This window comes from Protomyctophum parallelum (assembly GCF_964188405.1).
Source record: "Protomyctophum parallelum genome assembly, chromosome: 9".
NCBI lineage: Eukaryota > Metazoa > Chordata > Actinopteri > Myctophiformes > Myctophidae > Protomyctophum > Protomyctophum parallelum.
This window is the reverse complement of record NC_139706.1, coordinates 28,750,804-28,764,471: the sequence shown is the minus strand read 5'-3', so window position 1 is coordinate 28,764,471 and position 13,668 is coordinate 28,750,804. Positions and strand designations below refer to the sequence as shown.

Here is a 13,668-nt window from a genome sequence, read left to right as displayed (position 1 = left end):
CATGTCTTAATGGCTGTTGGTAGGGCGTTCCACATTTTGGTGGCATAGGAGCGATGTGAATTTGGTCCCTTGTTGGTGCCAAATCTGGGTTTATTCGACACTAACATCATTACAGGAAACCTGTAATGCTTAACGACTTATGTAATGCTATTTTATTTTATTGATTTTCTTAATCATTTCATTGGTGCTTCAGTGTCTGTGTTTTGTGGCTCCAATCCCCTGGTAATGTGCTGTAGGCTACTGTACTGTTGCCTACAATATTAAGTGTAGTGTAGTGGTAGTGGAAATGGACAGAACTGTGTCTGTGGGTTCCCTGAAACCAATCTATCAGCATAATGTAATATATACAAACAACCTGATACATTTTGTGCACAAATATGCTGCAGCCACAACAAATCTTGGCTGCAGTGCAATCCATTGTCAGCTGTTTCTTGGTACCCAGAGGCATGCTACAGACGAATAATGATAATAATAATAATAAATATAGCTGCAAGCAGCAAGCCCAAAAAGAAAAAAGCTATACGCAATATATACACAATGAGCTATGATGTCATTTCTTTTGGCTGAAGGGGTTGTTTGTCAACGATGTAGACCTGTAACCAGTCAGACTCCATTCGCATGCAATTTCTGTGACGTGGCCAAAAAATTGCTGAAAAGTGGATAGGCGATGTGAATGTCATTACCGCTGGCATCTGCACTGGCATCACCACTGGCATTACCACTGGCGATGTGAATGACATCACCACTGGCATTACCACTGGCGATGTGAATGACATCACCACTGGCATCACCACTGGCAATGTGAATGACATCATCACTGGCGATGTGAATGACATCACCACTGGCATCACCACTGGCAATGTGAATGACATCACCACTGGCATCAGCACTGGCATCACCACTGGCAATGTGAATGACATCACCACTGGCGATGTGAATGACATCACCACTGGCGATGTGAATGACATCACCACTGGCATCACCACTGGCAATGTGAATGACATCACCACTGGCGATGTGAATGACATCACCACTGGCGATGTGAATGACATCACCACTGGCATCACCACTGGCGATGTGAATGACATCACCACTGGCATCACCACTGGCGATGTGAATGACATCACCACTGGCGATGTGAATGACATCACCACTGGCGATGTGAATGACATCACCACTGGCATCACCACTGGCGATGTGAATGACATCACCACTGGCATCACCACTGGCGATGTGAATGACATCACCACTGGCGATGTGAATGACATCACCACTGGCGATGTGAATGACATCACCACTGGCATCACCAGGAATACTTGTCCCTCATTGCCTGTTAATAATGATTGCCAGAGATGCTGGTCCCTGATTGGGCTACGGTAGGACAAGAGAGTACACCGACATACATACCCCGACATACATACATACCCAGCCCATCGCAGTACTTGCACGCTCGGCTTGCGCAAGTAATAATACATAATAATGTCTTTATTGTTCCCTCAGGGATATTCATCTTCATGGTCTGTTCAACAGAAAAACACCTAACCATATAGCAGAGAACAACAACAAAACATAAATTCGAAGTGCCAGTGTAATTTAAATTCTTAATTTGAATCCATAAATTACGATTACATTTAATGGGAAACAAATTTTACAGGGTTGACAGTTCATGGCACCTTCTCCTCCACACAGACAAACTGCCCATAACAGCTGAAACAGAGTAAATATTTTACACACACACACACACACACACACACACACACGCAATAATTTAGTGGGGACATACCGGTATATTATTATTATATTTCACTGCAATAATGTTGGTACAGCTGCGTTGTATTGTGGAAGCCTATACTGTATGTGATAAAACACACTTGAACTTGTATGGCTATGCAGAAAAAATAAGCACCTCTAGTTAGATTTCTCTTTATCTTTTAACTTCGACAAAAGACGTATCAAAAGTCACACATATGCATGTGACCTACTGACCTCATATGAATGGATGTTTCACTCCTATTACAAATGAGAATATCAATAGCATTCAAGTTTACCCAACTGACTCAGAGAGATCATTATGGGGACAGCACCACTTTGTGGAAAATTCAAGTTATTACAAGTCAGAGTGCAGCTCATGAAAATATCAAATTTTATCACAATTTGACTCAGTTCATAAGTTCACAACATTCATACCTAGCAGGGATGGGCAACTTGGACAATGGATAGGGCCACTATATTTCCACACTCACTCCAGAGGGCCATGTTGCATATTTCTTTCATATTTCTTCATATTTCCTGATCTACTTGGAGATCAGCTATTTTTGCTATATTTGAATTGATATCCTGAATTACATTTAGCTATTTTTGAATTGGAATCCTGAAAAGTAACTGGATTAAATGCATTTAATATAAATTAACTTAATGAGCTAAATACAAATACATTGGACATAAAAAAAGACAATGACATTGTAATCCTAGTCATTAAACTACATATATAGACTGAAGTAATTAAAGCAGGTCATGTTTGCATGTTTGGTAAATCAGTATTCTATCACACATGTAGGCCACATGCAGAACCTGCAGCTCTCACTGAGTACAACGCCATGCGTACCTGACCATGTAAGTAAGCCTTTGTTCTGTAATCTGTATAGACTTGATTATATCGTTTGCATGTTATGTTGATCAGATTTGTTGTACTTCATCTGCAATATAATTGCTTCATATGCTCTAGGATCTAAATGCCCAGTGCTACCTGTTTATCCAGAGTTGTATTCAAAGTTATATACTTGCCTTGCCTAATTGCCTACCATTATAGCTACCATTGTTCATTATGTTCTACGGCTTGAATGCTATATGTTCTATTCTGACTCAGTTGCAGTGTGTGTATATACCTGTATACTCTGCTATAATTATTCATAGTTGTATTGTGTGAATACTAGTTGCTAAAGAATTGTTTTTCTTTACTTGTTTGTCTATCGCTCACTCCATGTGTCTCCTCCCTTGATTTATACAAGTTGCAGATATCGTGCATAGAAAATATCTACATACTGATTGGTATATTTGTTTTTATTTTGTCAGACTCACCACTAGTATCATCAATGCTTCATTAGTCTGACTTTCCTGCTCAGAACATGCCCTTGTATTTCAATTTATCCTCCTGGTTCTTCTGTGCCATGCGCATGTTGAGTACATTCAAATCTCTCTTGACAGTCTTCTTCATGCCAGGTTCTAGGTCAAGCACACGGCTGAAGTCCTGTCGAGCCTCTGTCTCGTTCCACACCTCCATGTGGGCTTTCCCACGCAAGTAGAAGGCTTTTCTATCACCTGAAAGACACACAAAGACACATCAATGTGTTGCAGTGGCTACACACACATGACCGATACAGAGACCATCCCTGTTAGTAGCTTTTAAGCCAGTCTGTATCATAACAGCCTCGTAATCACAACGTCCCCGGGTCATTTCCATTCCAGTTCCACTTTTCATAATGGGACTCTCTCAATACTTACCCATGCCAATGTGACAGAGGGTGATAGTATCACCCTCTGTCACATTGGCATGACTATAACCGCACACTGATAGATGACTTGGGTATTATGTAAATATAGAGACCTTAACCAACTGTTTAAAATAATGCCATGGACTCACATATGCTTCCACGTTTGGATAAAAAAAATCAGGCTGCACATACAGCATTGGGCTATGGGATGCATTCACAATGTAGACTACAACGTGCAGACATTAATATGTCACAGAGTCAAGGCTTGGAGGCCAGTCAGTGGGGAGATTACTTGAAGCTCCATGAGGTTGCTTTCACAATACCAATCTGTTAATTGACTTGAGTGTGATGAATGTCCTGTCAACGATAGACATCCTCATTGACAGACAATGAATCAAATTAAATGGTAGTAATCAGTTCAGCGATCAAGCGATTGCTATCATGTTATTTACTACTTCACCAAAATGTGTCCATGTTCTATATTATAAAAGGAAAATAATGGTATTTCCTGCTGGCTAATGATGTGTTTGTACTTAATTATTTTCTCTTACCATTATTTTATAGTCTATCAGTATGTATGAACAGCTGCAATACCTCTGGGTGACCTACCGGTAACATGGCACTGTTGAGCAGCCTAAAGGGCTATTCACACTGAGCACTATTGACCTTATGCACACCAATGCCATCTTGCCAGCATGGTGCGAACTAGGTGCAACTTCCCATTGATACTTAGCCCATTCATCCAAACAGAAAAGTCCTATCTGATGGTATTAAACAAAGTCAAAATCACCAACATTGCAGCTGTACGAAAAGCTTGAATTATCCTCTTTCTATCTTTGTTTCAAACTTCCTGTCATGAAATTCCTTGCAGATTATTATTTTGTCAGAGTTTGCATGGGCTGCTCCAGCACATGTCTACAGTGGATTTTTATGATTTTCTTTTTGGATTTTTATGAGAATAATTAAAGCTTTTTGTACAGCTGCAATGTTGGTGAGTTTGATGTTGTTTAATACAATTAGATAGGACTTTTCTTTTTGATTGAATGGGCTGTCAATGGGAATTTGCACCTAGTTAGCACCTTGCTGTCAAGATGGCAGCGGTGTGCATAAGGTCAATAACTGCAGCCAGCCAGCGGTGTTGTTGAGCAGCCTGCACGGCTCAGTTCACACAGGTGTGATTTATTGATTATGAATATAAGCATTAGTTGCAGCCCTAATATACATACATTCAGTGGCCTACCTGGGTGCATTCTTATAATTTCTGTAGTGTGCTCAATGACTTCATAATATTCTTCCAAGCGCATCAGACACTGGCAGTAGTTGAGAGTCAAAGTGTTTCCAATCTTCTCTAGCTTCATCCATGGCGTATCCCAGGCCTTTTCCTGAGGATACATGCACACTGTTATATGACAAATGTATGCTCTGTCAATGACGTGATGCTTTGTGATCTTGTAATAATAATAATAATAAACTTTATTTGTATAGCACCTTTCATGACATGAAATGCAGCTCAAAGTGCTTTACAGAACAATGGAGAATAAAAGAAAAGCAAGGCAACGACATTAAAAAAAACAAGCAGTAATGCAATACAGTGAGGACATGAATAACAAAAAATAAAAAATAAATGATCAATTAAAAGCAATGTTGTAGAAGTGGGTCTTGAGCTGAGCTTTAAAAATGTCTACAGAGGCTGCCTGACGAAGGTACAGTTGGAGCTTGTTCCATGCCGACGGCCCGTAGAAGCAAAAAGCTGCTTCCCCGTATTTTTTTGTTGTAGATCAGCTATTTGTGGTGTGTGACACCACAGGCACATGCAGGGCAGGGGGCTGAGGAGCACCTACCCTTTTGCCTCTGTTGTCCTAAGTACCCTTAAAAATAATAATTTCGGATTTTATATAATATGTGTTCCGAATAGCAAGACTTTCCATCTCATTTAGGTTCGGGTTGGGTTCGTTATAAGACACACGATAATTCAGATTAGCTATATGTCACAGAAGAGATTGGTTACGGTGTAGAGGGAAATGCGGACTTAAATATACAGTAGGGTGATAGTGGTTAAGAGCAGTATGCCAACATTGCTTTAGGCTTGAGTTCATGCACGTGTATAGGCCTATGTACCGTGCACAAATCTGCCAGATAATCTTTGCATTGTTACACAGATTTAAATTCTATATGTCAGGATAATTGACAATAAAATCACATGGAAAATGCCTACAGTTACCTTAGTCTGAATGTTTCTGATGCAGATAAGGGCCTCTTTGTATTTCAGTGTGGCCTCTCTGTAGCGTCCCATTTGAAACAGCTGGTTCCCCTGACCGTGCAGCACAGGCACAATCTTCAGCCTCTCGTCATCATTCAACGCCCAGGTCTCCCTGTTGTACTCATTGGGCTGCTGGACCTGTTATTTGCACACACAAACGGATGCATGCATATGCATAAGCACGTGCACACACACACACGCATCTATGTTTTATATTTTCATTGATATGGATATAATCTACAAGATGTAGTCATAGAATGCATGATCTGTAAATATTATTCATTGTGTTCTATCAGATGTGGTATGTGTTCCTTTCTATCTCCAATGAAGAAACGATGCCTACGTACTACTTGTCATATTTGCAAATCTTATGTTCTTTTTTAACCTTATCTGCCAGATAAGTTTGTTTAGCACATGGAACTATATAATTAGCATCTAAATACGTGTGTGTGTGTGTGTGTGTGTGTGTGTGTGTGTGTGTGTGTTGCTAACCCGGATCAGCTCCATGACAAAGTAGAGGGGCTGCGGCTCTCTCATCAGTTCATCCAGATCATCATAGCCAAGGGTGCTGTAGGCCATCATGTTGGCCATTCCACAGCCATGGACTTGCCAGTCTACTGCATCTAAACCCTCTGCAATGCGCCTCATGCTTTTGGCCACAATGGGATAAACGCCTGTGTGCTGAGGAGTAAATATATGTTAGTCTTTCTTCATGAACTCATTTCATTATGACATTTTAAAATAACGTAAGCGGCATCAGCTAGCTCGCTTACTAATTTTCTTCTTTTAAAACATAATTCTTATCTCTCCAGTTAGCCGGGCAGTGTTGCACCCCATGGATATAGGCCTGATAATACAATTATAATTTAGACACAGTGCTCGGCCCAGTGCAATATGTAGGGCAGGCCTGTGTATAATCTGAGTGGGACTGTGGCAGTACTGCAGAGTCAGCATGATTAGGGAAATCTGAGGGTACTACAGATTAATGACAGCCCGGCTCCTGTCTGACACTGCATGCTTGGACACACATTGTATGCACAGGCTACAGGGCACACATGCACAAGGTTGACATTGAGGCAGTTTTGATATGGCTACACCAGTCTAATCTGTGTTTGTCTGTCTGTCTAAACTTTTGGGAGACCCCAGGATGGCTGTGTTTGTAGTATATATTAATGGTGACTGTGAGAGTAAATAGAGGTTCAGTACAATGGTACAGTAAGACAGTACTTGTGCTTATGATTTAAATGTAACATTTCAATAGGTCAAACAATTTATACAAGTCATGTCTGCTGTAGTTTCCTCAATCATGCTCCCCACCCCCCAGACACTATCAGGAGTAGGAAATCCAACGTCTTTGCAAACTTCACAGGTTAGTCAAAACGCACTAGGAGGATTTCGAAATGCATGGTAGTAATGTGCCACATGAAGTTTAAACCATACATAATGCAATAATGATACTTGATTGACCACTCACAATGATGTCACACCAGAACTCGGCAACTTCGCCGATCCTCATGGAAGCCAGTAGTGTCTCCCATACGTCCAGTTTAAACATGTTGCCGACCAGCACCTGCATTGGCGTTCCCACCACCTTGCTGTCATCTATCACTGTACGATCGTCGTTACACAGCAGGGTACGGAAATGGAACGTTATCTGTGGAGATGGAGGGGGAAGTGAATGGAAGGCAGAGATAAAAATGTATGGCGTGTGGGTCTGTTTTGTGATGGGTTCCCAATGTTGCATAAGTAATGGATTAGATTAAATGACTGGAAGCTTTGGGGAAAATCCCCCCCCCCCCCCCCAAAAAAAAGAGAAAATAATCAAAATAAATAAAAATGTAAAAAAATTAAATAACATGAATGTCACAACATGGTAGTGGCCTACTGGGACATGTTCAAAAGGCCATCAAGAACAGAAAATGTTAGGAGCAGGACTCGATCAGGGCTTTGATCATTTGTAGACAAATCAATATAACCACTTTGATGTTTCCTGTGGCAAGCACCATGCCACATTTGAAAACAAATAAATACATAATAGAATTGAATAATCAAAACGTGAATAGGTTATCTTAGTCCCACCCAGTGTGTGAATACCTTAGTCCCAGTTGTGAATAGGTTATGTTAAGGCAGGGTTCCCCAATTAATTTTCCTCAAGGGCCATATTTTGACTAGCGTAACAGGCTGGGGGCCGAGTCTGCACGCGCGAGGTCGAGGTCTTGCCCTGAAAATTAATTTTCAGGGCAAGACCCCATTTGAAAAGGATGCCCAGTTTGACATGCATAGGCTACTGACCCCCATTTAATGCCATTTATATCTGGGACCCTTAAAAAAAACAAAAAAAACAAAAAAAAACATATATTTTTTTTTTGAAATTCTTTCATGGGCCACAAGGGGGCGCTCTGTGGGCCGCAAATGGCCCGCGGGCCGCCTATTGGGGAACCCTGCGTTAAGGGCAGAGTCTGTTTGTTGTCTCCACCAGGCCGAAGGCATGGGGAGAGAGTATGTTTTGCACTCCATCCGTCCGTGTGTCCGTGTGTGTATGTCCCTGTGTGTGTGTCCGTCCGTCCATTACCAGCTAATCTCTGGCACCATTGGCCCGATCCATGCCAAACTGTGCACACACACTCCCTGGATGCCAAATATTCCACAACGGCCTGTTATAGTGCCACCATGAGGCAGATTTTGGCATTACATTACTCATACACATTATTTTTATCCATACATCACGCAATTCGGTATACACTATCTCCATAATCATGTGATCAACACGGATCTGCACCATATACCATCCTGATTGGCTTGGCTTCCAAAGCTTGCATGATTAGTCCGTTTTGAACAAAATGCCACAAATCACACAGTGTACAATTTCCGTGAAATTATACACGCACATTTCCACTAGGCCGAGGACAACATGCGACTTAATCTTTTCGATATCAGCCTCACGGTGGCGCTATAACAGGCCAATTCCTGTTTTTACCTATAACTGCATCGATCTGTGTACAACTTTCTATGCGCACTCCCTAGAGGCCATGGCAAAACATGCTCCCTGCATTTTCCACATCTCCCTGTTATAGCTTCACCATGAGGCCGATTTCTGTAAAACACATTTGTTAAAATTATTCGCACAGATTTCATCCAAATCTTACACAAATCGGTACACATAATCTCCCACACACATAATCTGTATGTGATCAAGACGTGCATCCAACAGACTCGTGTCTGTTGGATGCACTGATTGGCTAAGATTGCCTTCCAAAGTTTTCAGGAGGCCCTGAAAACCAGGAACAGGAGGCCCATTTATGTGCAAGTGCAACACTCTTATTTTATATTAGTCCTTCAGATTTTATCCAAAGATCAATCCTGGTGGAGACTTGTGCCCCAAGGGGCACTTCTTCTAGTTCAAACTGTTCCCGAATACGATTGGCTGGCCATGATTCACATTGGCCTTGATTCTTCCGCACCAAAGTACACTTCATTCAACTGTATTCAATGCTTTCACATTGCAGCTATCCGTTTCCGAGTACACATCAGCCCTGAGACTACCTCCATGGTCCCGGGAATGGTTGGGTGATCCCGGGAATGGTTGGGTGATCCTCTTCTGGGAACGGTACGCAGTATTCACACTACCACAACATCTGCCAAGTGGTCCCGAGTGTGCACACGGGACCATAGTGTGAAGTGAATCTGCCCTATAGTCCCAGTGTGTGAATAGGTGACCTTAGTCCCAGTGTGTGAATAGGTTTTCTTAACCACAGTGATACTCTAACTTAGTCTCAGTGATGAACGTGCTACCTTACTTCCAGTGATGGATACTCTATCTAAAGTTATTCCCAGTGATGAACCAGTGATACTCTACCTTAGCCCCGCAGGTGAATATTGGGATGTCTCCAGTTCCTCCATTCAAAATGGTTTTCTTTACGCCTTCCACCCCCAACATCATGGTGTCCCCCATATCGTTCATTTCTATGACTAGAAGGTAATTAGATATTTCTATGCGTATGTCCTGTGTGGTCAGGTGCAGCAAATGTGTGGATGTATATGGCTGCTGTATGTGTTACTGGTAGATTAGCTGGGCAAGGATAATGAGATTACAATCTGATATGACTCCTTCCTTCCCCCATCATCTCTCTGTTAAGCCTGATTTATATTTTGTTGGCTGCGGTGTTGCATGGAAGAAATAGCTGATAGTTGCAAGCTACAAGTTTACAATTAAGTCTTGTTGTGAGTTTGTAGATTTGGCTATTTTCAGTGCACCTCAAGTACTCTCAAGTACAGAGAGATATAATATGGATAGTGAGAGTACTGTGTGTGTGTGTGTGTGTGTGTGTGTGTGTGTGTGTGTGTGTGTGTGTGTGTGTGTGTGTGTGTGTGTGTGTGTGTGTGTGTGTGTGTGTGTGTGTGTGTGTGTGAATTAGAGGGGGAGAGAGAGAGAGAGTAGGGGGGGAACAAAAGCAGAGTAGGACGTGGTTTCCATTCCAAAGGAAATTTCCTGGATTTAGTAATATGTGGATGAACTGATCTGAGCCTTGCAGTGAATACTGAGAAATAGTAGCACAGACAATTATGGACTCCTTGACCCTGTCTGTTACACATCTGTCTCCCATCTGTGCTGTGTGTGTGTGTGTGTGTGTGTGTGCGTGCGTGCGTGCGTGCGTGTAAAAGGCTGTGGTGGTGCTTGCTGACAACGCCTGCAAGCATGCAGTTTAAGGGGCCATTATTCCCTAACATTATTTAGTGTTAGTCTCTTATTTTGCACTAATTACCACAATGGAAAACCCCTTAACTGAACCTTGGCAGTTCTTCAAATTGTGGGACCTATAGGCTTGTGTTTCTGCCATATAAAGCAACAGATTTATTTTTCTCACAGGCACATTTAATAAAGTGTTATCTGTATTGAACTAGAAACCCTATATCCTTACCCAACACAACAGTTTGTTCTTCATCCATGATGTGGCAATAAGAATTGTGCAACAGTTTAGTATGTACACTTGGCAACAGCCCAACACAATTCATAGTGATGGGATTTGACGCCCTCCTGTGGAGCAGATGGGTACTGTCTGGCACTGGTACTTAACCACTCTCAACCATGTCATATTTATACTAGGTAACAATTTTCAAACCATTTTTCGAAAAAAGAAAAAAAGAAAGAAAGGAAGGAAAAAAGAAAAAGGATAGACTTGTATTAACAATAGCAAATAGCAGATCTACTACACAAGCTCACATGTACATGATGAGACACATTTGTGAGCTTGTAGATTTGCTATTTTTTGCTGTTTTTTGCAAAGTAAGAAATAGAGCTGAGTAAAAATGTACATACAAAGTCTGACCTTACATTCATAAATGAGCATTGATAGAAATTGATCATTGAAAGTATAACTTGCCTGAACTCATGATGCATTACTGGCATAATTGTGTGCGCTGTTTCCTGTGGGTTTATATAGTATGTTGTTGCTCAGTACATAATCGCTTCCTTAAATTGCATTGCTCGTGTCCAATTCCGTAGACATATGATCTAGTAAATAATATTAACAGCTTGCAGCGGCCATGACATGTGCTTTTAGTAGAGGGCAGTTCCTGTGATGCTCCAGATGGTTTTTGCCCTCCATATGTTTATGAGCCAAGCCCATTGGCTGCATGCATGGGTCCCATGTTTGGATGGACGTAATGTTCTCATTCAGAGTTTATCCGTCCATGTCGTCACCTTTGCTCACTTAAGAGAGTGAGGAAAAACAGAGAAGGGAGACAGAGAGGGGGAGAGAGAAAGAGAGAGAGAGAAAGGGAGTGAGAAAGGGGGGTGGGGGGGTGGAGAGAGGGAACTGCATTTCCCACCACCTGTTGGAGATGTAACAGGACAGAATGGTGTACGTGCTGCAGCTACAGTATAATGCTTAATTCATACACCATTGTTTGACAAAGTATAGGCTATAAATCAGGGTTCAGGCTTTCTGACAGAGTGACTCATGTTGCCTGCGTCACATCGCCCACGCCTATCTCCACTGCTGTGTGAGAGAGAGAGAGAGAGAGAGAGACTCTCTCTCTCTCTGGACCAGGGTACGTACAAATCCGTGCTCAGTCATATTTAGCCCTGGTGGAAACCCACTGCTGATTGCATTAGTTCCTCTTCTATTTGTGGACGTTGGATCAGTGTCGTTGCTGCTGTATAGGGTGTTGCCATAGGCTGTGTCATTCATATACACTGAGGCCATTCATTCACGTATACAGACCACATGGGACCGACATACAGGATGTACGCAGGGCACTGAGCACACAGCCTGCACTCCACAATTTGTGTGCTTCTTTTGTGTTTTCTCTGCAGTGGTTCTGTGTGCTCAGCCTCAGTTGCACACAGAACCATACAGTATCTGTGTGTGTGTGTGTGTGTGTGTGTGTGTGTGTGTGTGTGTGTGTGTGTGTGTGTGTGTGTGTGTGTGTGTGTGTGTGTGTGTGTGTGTGTGTGTGTGTGTGTGTGTGTGTGTGTGTGTGTGTGTGTGTGTGCGTGGCCATTATTTGTCAGGATGACATGTAGAGCTGACCTAGCAGAGGAGAACAAACATCCAACAAACACTGTAGGGCGGTATCTAAGATGGAGTGACATGCATGCACACACACAACACTACGCACGTCAGGAATGAGCCAGGATACCTCAACTGTGTGTGTGCATGCACTTTAGTGTGCTTGGGTACATTGGTGTGCGGGTTACATGTATGCGTGCATTAACGTTTATGTGTGTGTGTGTGTGTGTGTGTGTGTGTGTGTGTGTGTGTGTGTGTGTGTGTGTGTGTGTGTGTCTATTTGTGTGTTCTTGAGGCTGAGACGATGTGACAGGGTGCGTGGTGGACTCCCTAGCAAGCAAAGCCTTCGCTTGGAGAGGCTCAATCAGCCAGTCAGACACACACACACACACACACACACACACACACACACACACACTTTGACATGCTCTCAGCCCCGCCCTGTTCCCGTCACATAACATGCCAGAATCCAGGAATTTGCATTCTTTGTATTAAGAATGACTGCACTCTGGGAAGCTCAGACATGCGTATATGGCTTCGCCTGGGGGCCGTACCCTCAATCGGAAATATGGATTACATAGACTGCTTTACATGCATCCCCCTCCACATATCACTCGCCCGACCGCACGCACACAGAAGGGACAGAATGCTAAACATGTTCAGTGGAGGCATTTTGCCAGAGGTTTCATCTGTTCTGACTTTAGAAGGTCCACACATAGGACAATTCCAGCCTCAGTCAACTTTACACCAGGAGCACATTCATTTCATGCACGGGTGGCAGTGGCTCAGGGGTAGAGTGACCGGATGGCAACCACAATGTTCCCAGTTCAAACCCTGGCTCCCCTAGAGTTAGTGTCGAAGTGTCCTTGAGCAAGACTCTGAACCCCTAATTGCTCCCCATGTGCAGGTTGGTGCCTTGCATGGTTTCATCTGGCATCGGTGTGTGAATCGTTGAATGTACATTGCACAATATCTGTAAAGCGCCTTGGATAAAGGTGCTATATAAATGCACCATTTAACATTCATGGATATGTGCACATGCTCACACAGCCGTGCATCTACTGTTATCTACTACTAGGCCTAGGCATTAGTCTGACTCTGACTGGCCACATTCCAGTGTAGAGACCGCAAGAGGAGGGCTGGAGGAGAGAGAACGGGCTCACCCGCCTCCAGCCCTCCTCATCCAGTAGTGCTTCTCTTTGTTCGAATGTTTGCATTCCTACTAACAACACACTATACAGTGCACGTTGTAACGGGAGTTGCCGACAGATTCAGCTGCGGAGTTCTGAATCTGTCTTGAGAGATTACTCAACAACAAAGTGGGTAGAAAATAGCAATCCATTCATCTCATATCAAATGCAGGTCAACAATGGTAAAGTTGTAGAGGAAATGGCAGCTGTTTCAC

At 42.7% G+C, this 13,668-nt stretch overlaps 1 protein-coding gene across 2 annotated transcripts; it reads right to left on the bottom strand.

Moving 5' to 3' along the window:
• Positions 1-1,625: 1,625 nt before the first annotated feature.
• aipl1 (aryl hydrocarbon receptor interacting protein-like 1) lies at positions 1,626-11,347 on the bottom strand (the record flags this gene model as incomplete). 2 transcript variants are annotated; one of them, XM_083772942.1, is made up of 7 exons in its annotated part: positions 1,626-1,707; positions 3,079-3,318; positions 4,732-4,873; positions 5,713-5,889; positions 6,244-6,432; positions 7,226-7,405; positions 11,133-11,347. In XM_083772942.1, 5 exons carry the CDS (start codon positions 7,325-7,327, stop codon positions 3,119-3,121), a joined length of 810 nt encoding a protein of 269 aa, XP_083629068.1. In that variant the 3' UTR covers positions 1,626-1,707; positions 3,079-3,118. The 2 variants fall into 2 exon arrangements, with proteins under 2 accessions (XP_083629068.1, XP_083629067.1); XM_083772941.1 differs by lacking the exon at positions 11,133-11,347 and adding an exon at positions 9,608-9,712.
• Between the last annotated feature and the right edge of the window lie 2,321 nt (positions 11,348-13,668).